This window comes from Mesocricetus auratus, unplaced genomic scaffold, assembly GCF_017639785.1.
Source record: "Mesocricetus auratus isolate SY011 unplaced genomic scaffold, BCM_Maur_2.0 Super-Scaffold_100003, whole genome shotgun sequence".
In the NCBI taxonomy this organism is placed as follows: domain Eukaryota; kingdom Metazoa; phylum Chordata; class Mammalia; order Rodentia; family Cricetidae; genus Mesocricetus; species Mesocricetus auratus.
Window position 1 is genome coordinate 93,127,319 of NW_024429188.1, and position 16,260 is coordinate 93,143,578.

The 16,260-nt window shown below is 36.7% G+C and overlaps 1 protein-coding gene across 4 annotated transcripts in view; it reads right to left on the bottom strand.

Annotated features, from left to right (window-relative positions):
- Tenm1 (teneurin transmembrane protein 1) overlaps positions 1-16,260 on the bottom strand; it is a 789,988-nt gene that overhangs the window by 121,216 nt on the left and 652,512 nt on the right. For all 4 annotated transcript variants that reach the window (XM_040744566.1, XM_040744568.1, XM_040744567.1 and 1 more), the window contains one exon: positions 13,957-14,224. In XM_040744566.1, the coding sequence (XP_040600500.1) occupies positions 13,957-14,224 (268 nt within the window). The remainder of the gene's footprint in view (positions 1-13,956; positions 14,225-16,260) is intronic.

Here is a 16,260-nt window from a genome sequence, read left to right on the forward strand (position 1 = left end):
CCCACCTTTATTTTTGATGATGGGAACGGTCTTCTGGTGAACACAGGGATCTTCTTATTTATGACTTCTCAGTTCAGGGATTACAGATGCATGCCATCACACCTGGCTTTTACATGGGTTTGAGGGACTGAAGTAAGGCCTCCATGACCCTTATCTACTGATCCATCACCCCATTTATGCAAACTCATTTTTAATTTTAGTCCCTACTGAGCAACATTATCAAGAGAGATCAGTGGACAAGGACAATTACTAATCATAAAGTGAAAGTAGTCTCTAAATGGGAATTATTAGAGGGTTATGTGGATAATGCTGTTATGTATGAGCGTGGGTTCGAATAGGATCTCTCAGCTTCAAAGGTAATCTCTGGTGGCACTTGTGTCATTAATCAATGCTGACTACAATTTTCCTAGTATCTCATCATAGCCCTTCTACTGGCTAAAACAACTCAAAATAGTCAATTTTAGGCCAAGACAGGAAAAACTTTGACTTTCAGATCTGCCATTAAGTAGTTTAGCTGTCTCAGGCAAATATAGGAAGGGCATTAAAATTGTCCTTATGTTATTATGGGTTATGAAGTGTTTGCTTGTGAATCTTGTGAACAATGTCATAGATAGGCTTCCTAGAAAAGCGCAAATATGCACAAAGTTTTGTGTACCTATCTAGGTGGTTAGTTGTCTTAATATCCATATGATATTTCTGGAATGAAAATACATGTATTAAATAATTCCTTCCACTTCCCCTTTATCATTAACATTATATGATTCTAAATTGCACTCCTTTTACATGGTATTTGGTAAATTCACGTTTCGGATCAAACTAACAAGCCAAATAGCACACCGAGTCTCATGTTGGAAAGATCAGGTGGTTAGAGAACACATTAAAGAACATGTTGGTGTACAGAATGGCATGATTTCTGCTTCTCTTGCCAATGTTTAAAAGTCTTGATTAATAAATAATCACGACAATAGTTACCGCTTCCTTTAGAGCCATCATCTCGTTCCCCACAGTATGCCTGGCAATTATGGAATCTGCCTTCTGTACATTGGAAGCCTGGTAAGCAACCCTTGAATCCCTTCTCCGGAAGATGATTGTGTAGTTTTGAAAATGAGTAGTGTGCCTTGGTGACCTCTGATGATGATGTGGAGCCTGCCTTTTCCCCTCTCAGTAATAGTTAAAGATCATCCTAACACGGCAACAGGAAATGCTTACATAAAGCATCAATTAAACAGTTCTCAATGCGATGGTAATGAGACACACATACTCTTTTCACCTTCTTCTATCTGCTCTCTGAATTGCTCTCCAGTCCACAACAAAAAAGTGCATTGGCTGCAAACCCTGCAATTATATTACTTTTTTCTCCCCAGTCACAGCAAATAGCAACAAGGCAACCACTTAATAAGTTCCCTCTAATTTTTATTAGATTTACTTTCTCCTGAGAAAACTCTATGAGCTAATAAAGTTATAATTTATACTTAAGACTTGTCCAAAATTCCAACTGACTTTAATGAGAATGGCTGTGTGTTGCTGTATTTTTGTGTACAACTCCTTGCTCACAGTAACAAGGCAAGGTTTCTTTCTGCCAGAAGCCCACATTAACACAATCCTGTAACCTACAATTGGCTTCTGAGAAGGAAAATTTTCTCTACATGATGCTGAAACTGCTCTCCAAATGCAAGACAACTAGCAAATGCAATAGCAGCCCAATCTTCAACTTCTTCTCATGGAAGTAGATGGAAATGCACTAAAGCCCTAGTGTTTTATATAATTCAATATAAGAAAAGGGGATTTATATTGGATCCAGTGCTAAAAATGCTACACCTTGACACAAAATTCTGCTCAATACCATGACAGCTGCCATGTTAAGTAAGCAGAGTGGACCATGACCAGTTTCTGGTTTGTTCCCTATAGCATTTGATCATTAACACATTATTATGTAAGTCACAGATTCAGTCTTTGGCACTCTTGAGTAGAGCTGGGAAAACTAGTACAATAAGAAAGAAAACAGTATTTCAGAAGGACTGTAGAACTGGGGATAGATAGGCAAAGGGTCATGCGCTATAACTTCATAGGGGCTGGCACAGGGGCCAATGGTGGTATAAATATATTGGGAAGGCAATTGGGAAAGAGTCGATATGGAAGAATACCTTCATTGAGACATGTGGCACCCTCTTTTATGACACTCTTAATTCCATCTAGAGTTCTGTCTTTCTGTATTCTCTGTCTCACATTCATGCAGAGGTAATTAGTGAATATTTGCTAAACATGAGTCACTGGTTGGCATGGTACACATACTACTTTTGCAGGGAGTTGTGTTTTCTGATCACATGGGCACATCGCTGACTTCATTGCTAGTCTTCTTGCAAACTTTACACGGGTATATAAAAAAACTGAATGGAAAAGACGAGCTTGTTTTCTTGGAGGCATTAGAAAAAAACATCTTCATGTTTATTTTACTTATATGGGCAGCATTATTTTTATCACATGTGGACTATAAGAAGGCTAAGGGGCCACAATGTCCCCAACATGCGGTTTAATGACTATACCATTCATCTATAATACCTACAGTAAGGGATTGATGGAAAAATCAGTGGATAAATTGTGTTACCTCCATGAACTCAATGTATATCTAGAAATAATTTGAAGACATTTAAAGAACAACTAAGAAAATGAAAATCTTTTTCTACAGAAGAAGCCATTCAATAGAATAATAAATATAGGTGGTGGGATTTTATTGAGTGCCTTTTCATCATTTGTGGAAGTAGTCATATAGTTTTCAACTTTAATCTTCTAAGACAGTGAATCATAGCAATAGATTCCCTAATGTTGAGCCACCAATGTGGTCCTAAATTAAATACCACCTGATCATGATACATTATCCTTTTTGTCAGTTCCTGGATTTGACTTGGGTGGTACTAGTTCCACCCATTCACTAAAAAAGGGTGATGCAAGATAATATTAAGAGACATATAGTTGGACAGGTAGGAGTGTAAATAGGCATCTGGAAGTGTGAATAGCTATTCAACTGTTTCATAGTAGTCTGCATCCTGAAATCTAATGCTGTAGGTTGCTTTTTGGATGATTTGTTCAAGGCTCGTTGCATTAAGTCCAAAAAGATGTTCTGGGATCATATACAAATTTGTGAGTGCCTCTGTGTGCCTGTGTCCTCCTCTTTCTGTGGAGCCATATCATTCCACTACACAGGCAAGGCTAAGGGGTCACTTCTGACTTTATTCATTTGTTTGTTCAATCATTCAACAAATATGCAATATTTATTGAGTACCTCCTGTTGACAGGCACTGCATGGGGCACTTGGGATATGAGGATGAATAAAACAGAATTCCTCCTAGCTAAACTTGTAATCTAGTGAAATAAAAAATATGAAAGAAAATTAATAGCACACACATACATGTTTTGGTAAATGTTACAAGAAGAAACTGTGTAATATTAGGAATGATTCTAACAAGGGAATTTATGTTGGATGAGAGAGACAAAGAGGAGAGGTTTCCCTAACGTAGCTTCCCTCATTTGTGGGGGACACATTCTAAGATCTCTTACTGGATGCCTGAAATTTTGGCTAGTATCAAACCACTATGCTGGTATTTTTGTCTATGTGCTCTGCAGCATTGTCACACAGAAGTCAGAGTTAATCTATCCTTCCATGTTTCATGATGTAGTATCTCCTTCATACAACTATTTTTGTGCTTTGGAGTCATTAAGTAAATTATGTATTAATTGAACAGAAGTACTCCAATAGCTTGGCAGTTGATATGATAACTGACATTACTATATGACACTAATAGGCCATTAGTATATACAGTATGGATATGCTGTACAAAGAAGCAATTCCTTTCTTGCTTTTGAAATTATTATTGTTATGTGTGCAAATGTGTGTGTGTGTGTGCATATGTGTGTGAACACATGGGTGTTAGAGGACAACTTTGTGGCGTCATCTCACTCCCTTATACCTGTATAGAGGTTCTAAGGATGGAACTCAGGTCATCAGACTCACATATCAAGCAGTTTACTCACTAAGCCATCGTCCTGGCCTGAAATTATTCTTGTCTCAGCAAGATGGAATAGTGAGAGATATCATTATGCTGCTCAGAATGGCGTGCAGTCTAAAACTGCATGGAGTATTTATTTCTAGAAATTTTCATTTAATATTTTCAGACTTCAGTTCACTAGGTAACTGAAACCAACAAAAGTGAAACCACAGATAAGAAGAGAGGGATTACTGTATAGAACCACCTTGACTAACAAATGGGCTCCTTTTTGCAAGATGAAAATATTTGGAGTAAAAAAAATGCATTTAATACACTTAACTTTCTGTACATCAGAACTTAGCAAGACAGCTGCCTGTATAACATCAGTTCTTTACTCTTGTAATTCAGTGACTTACAGGGAATTACAGCTTTCTGCTGCTTCCCAGTAACACCAGGGAATGTGGTACTGTATATCACTAGTCAGGGAAAACATCAAAATTCAAAGTATGGCTTTTACTAAATACACATTGCTTTTATGCCACTGCAACATCATGAAATAGAAAAATCGTATGTTAACCTCTCATGAGTTTGGCAGGAATTGTCTGCATAGGGAAAACCATTTTAGGCAGAAAGAGTAACATGTGTTGAGGACTTTGATACTTGGCACTTTTATGAAATTTAAAGAAGGTTATATTGGCCAGAGTCACTTTCTCTCTTTATATTGCATCAAATGTAAATAAAGAGCTTCAATTATTGTCAACCTCACCTAGTAAAAAGTAAGACAAAAATATTGCTATCCTATATTAGTGTTAAGACAATTTTGTTTGGGTAGGAGTTTCTAGAGAGACTCACCTTGAAAATGGGCTTTTAAAAATGTGCTTGAGTAAAAGGGATATAATGTTGCAAAGAAGTAAACACCCTTTTACTCTTAAAAGCAACTAGTTTTGATAGATGAAATTATGTTCTCATCCAATCTTGAAGGACTATAGTTGTAAGATCTTGAAATGACTTGGTAAAAAGGAGTGGAAGACAACAATATTTGTAAATGCTGACTTGATCAGTAAGTTATATGCTTTGACAAATCATGACATTTTTGTCTCTAGATTCTGTTATCTTACAAATGATTTTCAAATTTTTATTTCTGAATGTCACATAAAAGAGTCTGTTGATTGTGAGCCGTCATACATATATACATATGGTAATGCACACACACACACATGCACAAATTGAAATAGTGTTCCTATGCAATATTCTCTTACAGCATCATAATTTGATGCTGTCTATTGTATTCTGATCACTTTTGTTCTATTACTATAACTAAATTATATTCTATTATTCCAAAAATGTTTCTAGACTCACTAAATGAGTTTTACAATCTAACCACGAGTTTGACCAGAGAGAAATGGACACATAGTACTTGCTTACCAGAGTATTAGGTCTTTAAAAGCCTAGGGAAATCCAAGGCTCTCTTACTTTAGATATTCTATCTCATATTAAAATGCACGCAACTTACATCCCACACTAAACATTTCATATTTAAATTTGGAGACTGAATAGCAGTAGAGAAGCTTACATAAATGCTTAGTTTTGCAGACACGCACTTAACATTTATTTGTGGTGATTTTTACTCATTTTCTTTGCTTTAAGGTTGCATGTAATTGTTCCTTAAAAATTTAAAGCCTAGGCACTGTGCCTATAAAGTTGACAGTATAACGCAGTTCTGCTCTCATTTAACAATTACGAATTCATCAGTGGAAAGAAATGATGAAAGATTATTATCTCTGCTAGCTTTCCTGACAGAAAGCCACTGGGGCATAGAATTGGGTGCTTGTTAAGGTGGGATGCTCACTCATTGGGTCGATTGACAGCAGGAAAAGACACGCAGGGCTGGGAGACATGAGTTGCAATTCCTGCTCTGTAAAGGCTTTTCGGCTCTTTCTCAACCTCAGTTTCTTCCTCTGGATATTGGAGGTCTTATTAATTGTGCCATGCCTACCAAGCAGGAATGCTATATGGATTAAAATGAAATAATGTATGTGAAAGTAACTTGCAAATTGCAAAGCACTCCCCATTTATTATTAAAATATTCGGTAGGTACTGTTCTCCTGGCTGCCCAGCTTGCTTAGGTTTTACTCAAGGAAAATTTATGAACACTAAAGCATCATTCTCAAGAATGTTTTGTGTGCACAAAGCAGCCATAGGTTAGCACCTATTACTATTAATGTTCCCTTGATTCTCGCTAACACAATTTAGACAGACTCCTATGCATTGTGATCCTTTAGGAAGTCTAGTTTTCGCAGAAACACCACTCTTTCCTGCCAAACTACTGTACTAAATAATTATGCAATCATTTTTGCCAATAACCTTGAAGAAAAATACAATTGTTTATAGCAGTGCTACTAAAGGCGGATGGCTGACTTCCTGAACTTCCAGGACTCTAAACTGTTGTAATTTAATTTAATTAAAATGAAGACCAGGCAGAATGCATTATTACATATTGATAATATATGCAGACACAGGCAGACATAGGGAATTATTTTGACAAAATTCACATAATGGATGCAGATCCGAGGCTCTGAACAAGCCAGTTCATCAAATTAAATACACCATCTCTAGAATTTTAACGGCAAAATGTACTTAACAACAGTTATTTTTAAAAATATTATTTTGCAAGAGTTGGGAAGGAAACTAAATAAAATACAATTATTTCCAGACATTATATTTTATTTAGAGTCAGGGAAAGAAGCACTAAGGCCAAATCATTTTAAATGCTCACATGGAATTTTCAGCAGGGCAGTCTTGTCCATGAATCAGACAACAAGTTCTTCAAGCTGGATGAACTAGTGACAGTGGCTTTTGTAGTGAACCTTGGGGTGAGCTGTACTCTTCTTCTACTTGATCAATACTGTACTCATATTAATAAATTCTTATCACTTGTCACCAATACTTCTTTTAGTAAGAAGGGCACATCAACCCTATTGGTAATTTATTCACTCTTGTATTATAAGAGTTGTAAAGTCTATTTCACAGCAGGAAATGATGGGATAGCTTAGGATTTTAAATACCACCTTTCTATTTTGATTGTCTTTCAGTACTTTATTCTTCTTTTGTGAAATTCTGGTCCTTATATATGATACCAATTCCCCACAGCTGAACTACACAAGAAGCAAGATTGCCACATTTAAAACTAAGCAGCATTTCAACTTAGATATTTTTCATCAGTTAAAATTCAGCTTGTTTAAATTTGGACTCCTCTTAGTCCATCAACCAGAGATAGGTGGGCCTGAGATTGACAGTTAATTGGTATGAGAAGGAACAAGAGTTAAGTCTTTTTTGGCCGTAGTGTTAGTCAGTACCCTTGCTATAATGGAACATTATGAATGATGGCTAAGGCTTATATCAGTTTCCTATTGCTACTGTGAAAAGCATCACACACTGAATGAATTCAAGAAAAATAAGTTTGTCATCTTACAATTGAAGCCATCATGAGTCTCAAATGGTCTCAATGAACAAAATCCAAGGTGTTAGCAGAACTGAACTAACATCCACAGACTTCAAGAGTACATCTCATTTGTCTTTTCTAGCTATTAGTGGCCACTCATATTCCTTGTTTTGTGGTTTCCATGCCTCTTCTTCAAAATTGTCAAGGGGATACAAATTGGGAAGGAAGAGGTCAAACTGTCACTATTTGCAGATGATATGATAGTTTACATAAATGACCCAAAGAACTCTATCAGGGAACTCTTACAGCTGATTAACACCTTCAGCAAAGTGGCAGGTTACAAGATCAACTCAAGAAAATCAGTAGCCCTACTATATACAGATGATAAAAGGGCTAAGAAAGAAATCAGAGAAACATTACCCTTTACAATTGCCACAAACAACAAAAAATACCTTGGGGTAACGCTAACCAAACAAGTGAAAGACCTGTATCACAAGAACTTTGAATCTTTAAAGAAAGAATATAAGAAGCCTCCAGAAAATGGAAAGATCTCCCATGCCCTCAGATAGGTAGGATCAATGTAGTAAAAGTGGTAATCTTGCCAAAAGCAATCTACAGATTCAATGCAATCCCCATTAAAATCCCAGCACAATTCTTCACAGACCTTGAAAGAACAATAGTCAGTTTTGTCAGGAAAAACAAAAGACCCAGGACAGCCAAAACAACCCTGTTCAACAAGGCAACGTCCGGAGGCAACTCCATCCCTGACTTCAAGCTCTATTATAGAGCTATAGTCCTGAAAACAGCTTGGTGTTGGCACAAAAATAGACAAGTAGGCCAATGGAATCGAATTGAAAAGCCTGATATTAACCCACACATGTATGAACATCTGATCTTTGACAAAGAAGCTAAAAATATGCAATGGAAAAAAGAAAGCATCTTCAACAAATGGTGCTGGCATAACTGGAGGTTGGCATGTAAAAAGAATGTGGATCAATCCATGTTTATCGCCATGCACAAAATGGATCCAAATGGATCAAAGACCTCAACATAAATCCAGCCACACTGAACCTCTTAGAAGAGAAAGTGCGTTGTACCCTTGAACGAATTGGTACAGGAGACAGCTTCCTGAACATAACACCACTAGCACAGACAGTGAGATCAACAATTAATAAATGGGACCTCCTGAAACTTAGAAGCTTCCATAAGGCAAAGGACACAGTCAGCAAGACAAAAAGGTAGCCCACAGAATGGGAAAAAATATTCACTAACCCCACATCTGACAGAGGGCTGATCTCCAAAATTTACAAAGAACTCAAGAAGCAAGTCTCCAAAACATCAAAGGACCCAATTAAAAAGTGGGCTGCAGAACTAAATAGAGAATTTTCAATAGAGGAGTCTAAAATGGCTGAGAGGCACTTGAGAAAATGCTCAACATCTTTAGCCATCCGGGAAATACAAATCAAAACAACTCTGAGATACCATCTCACTCCTGTCAGAATGGCTAAAATCAAAAACACCGGAAGACAATTTATGCTGGAGAGGATATGGTAAAAGGGGAACACTCTTCCATTGCTGGTGGGAGTGCCAACTTGTTCAGCCACTTTGGAAATCAGTATGGAGATTCCTCAGAAAAATGGGAATAAACCTACCATAAGACCCAGCAACTCCACTCTTAGGCATATATCCAAATGATGCCCATTCATACAACAAGGATGTCTGTTCCACTATGTTCATAGCAGCATTATTTGTAATAGCCAGAACTTGGAAGCAGCCTAGATACCCCTCAACCGAAAAGTAGATAGAGAAAATGTGGTACATTTACACAATGGCGTACTATTCAGCAGAAAAAAAAAACAATGGAATCCTGAGATTTGCAGGCAAATGGATGGCACTAGAAGAAACCATCCTGAGCGAGGTAACCCAGTCACAAAAGAAAAACATGGCATGTACTCTCTCATATATGGATTTTAGACATAGATCTGGGGAGTGCCAGCCAACAATCCCATGGCCAGAGAGTCTGGGAAACAGAACCTTCATTCAGTGGCTGATGAAAGAAGAGGCACTGAGCTGAACTCAAGAAAGCTAGTAACAGAGAGGGAGGACTGAGGACTAAAGGGATTAAGACTGGGCTGGTTTAACCCCCAGAAACAGCTGACCTGACAAGAGTTAGCTCTTTAATCCCAGGCTGATGCCTGGGAATCCAGCATGGGACTGATCAAGACCCCCTGAATGTGGGTGTCAGTGAGGAGGCCTAGGTAATTTATTGAGCCTTGGGCAGTAGATCAGTATTTATCCCGGGTATACAAATGGACTTTGGACTCCCATCCAACAATGTGAGATGCAGTCTCACCCTGAACTCTTAGGGGAGGGTCTAGGCCCTGCCCTGGATGAAATGACAGACTATGGACACCCCCATGGAGGGCCTCACCCTCCCTTGGGAAATGAGGGGATATTAGGGGGGTTGGGGGGAAGGCACGGGAGGAGGGGAGGGAAATGGAGAGGGACCTGGGGCTGACATGTGAAGCAACCTTGTTTCTAATTTAAATTTAAATTTAAAAATAAATAAAAAATTAAAAAACAACTTCATTGAAAATAATGTTCTGGAGACCATTAGACAATATTAGATTATTTCTCCAATGACAATGAGGCTTTAAAAAAATATTGGCATGTTTGCAAGTAAACTTTTGTGCAGAGTATATTCTAGAGGTTTACATACCATCCCAATAATCACACATTTAATACCAATGCCTCCATAAATTTTCCTTGAACTTTTTTGATGTGTTCTTTAGGGATTCACAGTACTTCAGAGTACTTGATTCTCAGTTTTGTTGTATCACTTATTCATATGCTTTACCATTATTAGAAACTTTAGTCTCTATGATGGAAGGAGAATTTACTTGTTCTAGGGACAAGCTGCCCCCCATTGGCTATTCAATGCAGAGTAGTCAGCCCTGAAACCACATACACACAAACAAAAAAATCGACTTAGAAAAATTGTGTTTGTTTGTATTGTTTGGTTGCACAGTAGTAATTAAAGAAAAAGAGGCTATTAACTTGAGAGTGGGTGCATGGGAGGGGTTTGAGAGTGGGTAGCTAGGAGGGGCTAGAGAGAAAAGAGGAGTGAATGTGATTTAATTATATTTTAATCAAACATATTAAATTTTGTAAGAAAAAGACAAACACAAATAACAAGCTAGTATAAGTCATGAATCTATTTAATGCATAGATATATTAACATACATTATAGATGAATTCTATAAATGTAAGGCAAACTAGGCTTTTCCTTTAATAAAGATTCTTTTTTTACTTACTAACCTTTTTTCTAAACCAATACTTTCAAAATGTGCTAAAATGTGGTGAAGATTAAAAATAAACAATCACCTGTTTTCTTTCTCAAGCTAAGGAGATGGAGATAAAGGATATGTAGTAAATAAAGTCACTTTAGCCACCAGTCCCTTAAATCATGGCTAACAGGGACATTCCCTACAAGTCAAATAATCCATATTTTAGCTTAGGCACTATTTGTGCAATTATTTTGGTCTATGCTTTGGGAGCTTTGCCAGTTTTCTAGCTTCACTCTAAAAATTTTCCCTTAAGTATATAAGGAACCACTGTCTTATCTTACACTTTAGACATTTCTAAGGCTTTTCATTACCCATTGCTTTCATTAGTGTAACTAGCCTTGAAAAAGAACCAATAACATATAAACATTATTTTACTTAAAAACTTTGAGATTTTATTTACAAATTTATGCCCTTCACTTTCCTCCTTCCAAAACCTCCCAGATGGTTTTTTATTTAATGCTGTTTTACAGTTAGAATCTACACATTATTTTTTGCTTATATATGTGGTTTACATCTTTCCTTAATTATAGATAAGTGTACTAGTGGATCCCTCATTGAGAATGATTAACTAGAAGAAAGAAGGTTTAGAATATTTAGTAATGAAGAAATTTTAAAAGAAGATATGCAGTCCAGGTATAAAATGAGGTTGGTAATATGGTGTAGCCAGAGCCTAGAGTGATATTTCAGTCTGTAAAATTCTTACTGTGAAAGTACGAGGATCTGAGTTCAATCCTCTAACTCCACATACAAAATCTTGTTCTGGGAAGCAGAGACAGGAGGATACCTGAGGATTGAAAAACAGCTGAACTAACCAGATCAGTGAGTTATAGCTTGATTGATACTACCTCAAAAAAGGTAGACAGGGAGTTATTGAGGAAGAAAATTGAAAACAACCTCCACATGCATTCGTACACTCATATACCAGCCCATACATGTACACATGCAAACAAATTGTGCAGTCACAATTTGTCACAAGAAAATACTTGGGGAGTTTCTCAGTAATTTAAACATAGTATCCACATTTTCCAAAAATGCATGCATATATGCCAAAGAATTAAAATCAATTATTGAAATGAATACCTGTATACAAATATTTATAGAAACAATACTCAAAATAGACAAAAAGTGAAAATAGGGCCAATGTCCTTGAGTTAGTAAATCTACAAGCATGTGTGGTAAATGCATATAATAGAATGTTATGCAGTCAAAAAATGGAATAAAGCGCATTTATATATGATTACATGGATGAACATTGGCAATGTTATACCAAGTGAAAGAAACCAAACTCAAAAGACTACTTACTGTATGGTGCTGTTAGTTTGAAAAATACAAATTAGGGAAACATAGGAAGTTAGAAATGAGATGAATGGATTTCAGATCCAGGGGAGAGAGATGTATGAAGAGTAAACTGCTAATAGGTGTGGGGTGGCTTTGAGGGGGTAATGACAACAATGTTTTGGATTTAGATATCGATGATGATTACATAACATTTTTAATTGTGCTAATTGCCTTCTGTAAATGTAGGGAAGATTTCATGGTACGTAAATTATATTCCAATAAAGCTGTTACTTTTTTTAAAAGTCAGACTCAGCTTTGTGTATATAAATCTTTTGAAGAAATAATAGAAATTATAATATATCTTCATTAGGATGTTGGATAAATTTGTACATGTTACAGCTTAAAATAATAAAGTGACAGCACCAACAACTAATCTCTAAATTCAGCAGGGGTCGAAGGAGGTTTCTAAAGAACTGGAAGATAAAGAGCTATAAAGAAATGTAAGAAATTTTGGATTGTTCTGCCTAGTAAATCACGCTAGTATCAGGGGTGGGAGATTATGGAGCTTTGAATATATATCAGTCATGGTCACAGAAGGAACCAGGTAGTGCTTACTAAGAGTTTGAATGAAAGTGTGGGTAAAGCTGAAGTAAAAACAGAGTTTAAAACAATCAGACTGGCAGCACTGGGCAGTACTGGGAAGCCTGCATGTCTTATAGGAGCAAGGGAGAGAATGATGACATAGAAATCAGAGAGAGCTTGGAGACAGGTAGCTACTCACCAGGAAAATTGTCTGAACCCAGAGGAGTCTGGCTCTAGAACTTTCTTATAACTGCTACACTCAAGAGGTAATGAACATTGGCTGGCCAGTAGGGCAGTGCAAATTAGACTCATGGTAGAGTTACAGGATTTTTCTATACTGTACATTGACTGGCTGATGTAATTTGATATTATTTCTAGTAAGAATGTGAATTCAAGATGAGCTAAATTAGCAGTGTAGTAGATGAAGTCCTGAAGAAAGGGAAAGTCGTTAGCATAGCAGTAGCAGTACACTCCCTAATATGTAAGATCCAGTCTCTATTGGGGGAAGCAGTGCAATCTTGTTGAAGAAGGGACTGAGGTGATTCAAACCTGCCTATGTTCCTTGTATTCTAATAAAGTCCAACATAGATTATATTGTTATTCAAATATATGAATCTTAACTAGGCAGAGAAAAGACAACAGATCTTTCCATTTTCCTTTGGAAAAGGCGAAGAATTTGATACACTATAGGCTAAAAGCAATATTGCTTTGCTATGTGGGGTTATATAATGGAAAACACTTCCAAGGAAGGATGTGAAAATGGCTCCTCCAGATATTCAGCTTTTCATCCATCTTTATATTTCTGGATGGTATAGTAATACTCTGTGTTAAGGTTATAGAAAATCAAAAGTAATAGGAAATCAGGATGATGCTTTTTATTTAACCTACTAAAGTAATAAGTTAATGGAGTCTAGCCATCTTAGATATAAACGATAGCAAGTAGTGATGCCTATATGTTAGAATTTTGTAGCTTCTAAGTGGAAATGACAACCTAAATGTCAAATTCAAAACCAAGGCCTGCAGAACACCACACCAAAGGTCACTGTTAGAAGGCAACATTCAGTTCTGGAGACAGTTATAAGTTAGATATTGCATGATTCTTGTGGTGTGCTGCTATCATGAAACTAAAATAATTTTTAAGTAAAAATATATTAAAGAGAAATTCCAAAAGGTCAAAAGTATGTTTTTACATGAAAAAGAAAACCTTATATATCTTAACTGGAAGAAAAATCAATAAATACTCCAAATTCAAATTGATACACACCTAGTATTTTCTGCTTTGTAAACAAAATACTGCTATTTAAATAGAAATACTTTAACATACCCAAAGCTTCTGCTAGGCCCCAAACTTTCTGTCCATAGATGTCTGTCTTGTTCCAAGCAAATGTGTAGACAAGATTAATTGCAGCAGGAAACCACTTCTGTGTGAGTCGCCCTTCCACAGCTACTGTGAGGTGTACTTTAATCATGCCCACAGGAATCGTTGAATGTGTCAAAAGGATCCGTAGCAAAGTTTTATACCCGGGTGTTCGACTGCTCAGGTAGCTCAGTCTCACAAAGCTGGAAGGAATGGGGATTTCCTCCTGTACAACCTAAAATTGAAACACACACACACAAACAAACAACAACAACAACAACAACAAAAATTAGCTTTCCAGTGGTCACAGGTAGAGGAAGCTGCTTTGTTGTCTGAGAAACAGACTAAAGTCTAGTGAATACATGTTTGCAGATTTTTATGAAACTGGGCGACCAAAGGTTTTGAATTTTCTATCAAGTCTGAATAAGAATGAGAAATATAGCCAGTGCTACAGATTGCTTTCATCTTCTGCTGCCAGGAATGACTGTAAAGAACAATTTTATTCTTTTGACGGTGTTCCAAATATTGCTTAGCAAGTGTTGGGAAAGATTACACTGCTGAATGTCAAGCAAAGTGCTCTGGGCTCTATTAAGGGGTCTTCTTTCTTATAAACACACTCACACACAGAGAGAGAGAGACACACAGAGAGAGAGAGAGAGAGAGAGAGAGAGAGAGAGAGAGAGAGAGAGAGAGAGAGAGAGAGAGAGAGAGAGAACCTTCCTTGCTTGGTGTTACCTCACATATCTGAAACGCATTGCTTATTTAGGTTTGGCTTTCTAAGAGGAAGGGTTGCAGAAGCAGGCACAGCAAATGATATGTAGTGACAAAGACTGTAGGTTCCCTGGAGTTAATCTCTACTGAAGTCTTCAAGTTTGTTTACTTTGAAGCTTTGGAATGATCTGGTGGTCAAAAGTTTTTTTTTACACATTTTTCTTTGTGGCTATGTACAAATGGCTGGGTATAAGTTTCTCCAACCTGGCATCATGACAGAAAAGAAAATTCCCACTAATTCCTCTGTAAATCTTGTAGTAAACATTGGTTTCAGAATGAAAATGCCATTTGGCTTTGCAAATTAATTGCTATTATTTGTTTATTACTGCAGATGGAGGTAAATGTCAAAAACTGGTAACTAAAACTGAATCTTGTACTCCATCATTTTCATTTTTCAAAACAAAATATCTGAAGAGGCCATATTGTGTATTATATTTAACCTGATGTGGAGTGTGTAAATAATTTTGGGTCTTGTTTTATTATTACCGTAGAAGTTTTATCCTGCAAATTCTTCATACTTGCATGTAAAATGGTGTATAGAACTGACTGTTAAACACAAAGCAACACATAATTTGGAGGTCTGGGATATTTTTGTTATTTCCAACAATCTGATCTCTCTTGTATACCCTTTTTAAAATATTTGTTTTATTTTTAATGGTGTGTGTGTGTGTGTGTGTGTGTGTGTGTGTGTGTGTGTGTGTGTGTGTGTGTGCCAGAAGAGGGCATATGATCCTATCTGACCCCTAATGAAGATGGGGCTACAAACACTTGTGAATTACTAAATTTGCATGCCGGGAATCAGACTTGGATCCTCAGGAAGAATAGCAAGTATACTTAACTACTTAGTCATCACTCCAGGCCCTCTTCTATATTCTTTGTCTAATGTTTTCTCCTCTACACAGTATGTTTCATATTTAAATTGTCCACTGGTTTTTTCAGAATCTAATTGTAGTTAATGATAGCACATTTGTTTTCTTAGTATTTCATTTCCATAAGGAAACATAAATTCTCATTTTGAAAACCTTTGTGTTTAGCAAAGATCTATACTCCCTAGTGATATCTGTTGAAGAATTAGTGCACCAGTTAGATATGTTCATTCCTTTCTTGTTTTTCTTATTTTCTAAGGAAAGGTGTTTTAAAAGGCAAGACAGTCAATACTTAGAACTGCTTTTCCTACAGAGGGTTACTTTTGTGTTAGGTGTTCTTCAGCAGGGAGTTCTGAGAGCTTTGGAGTCTGCTGTGATGGAAGTAATGTCAATTCAGTCTCAGAGTGTCCATTAAGCTCTTTTAGGAGTACACTTCCTGATTTTTGGAACTGTAAGACTTAGAAGTCCATTTATAGGGCATCTACTTTTAAATGTCTTTAGAGTATTTCTATAATGTTGTCTAGTAATGTTACTAAGACTGTCTAATAAATAATAATTCTCAGGAAGGCTAAACCATAAAGATTCTAACTATAAAGCTCAAATACTTAGAAGCAATGTTGTGTAAAGCAATCCC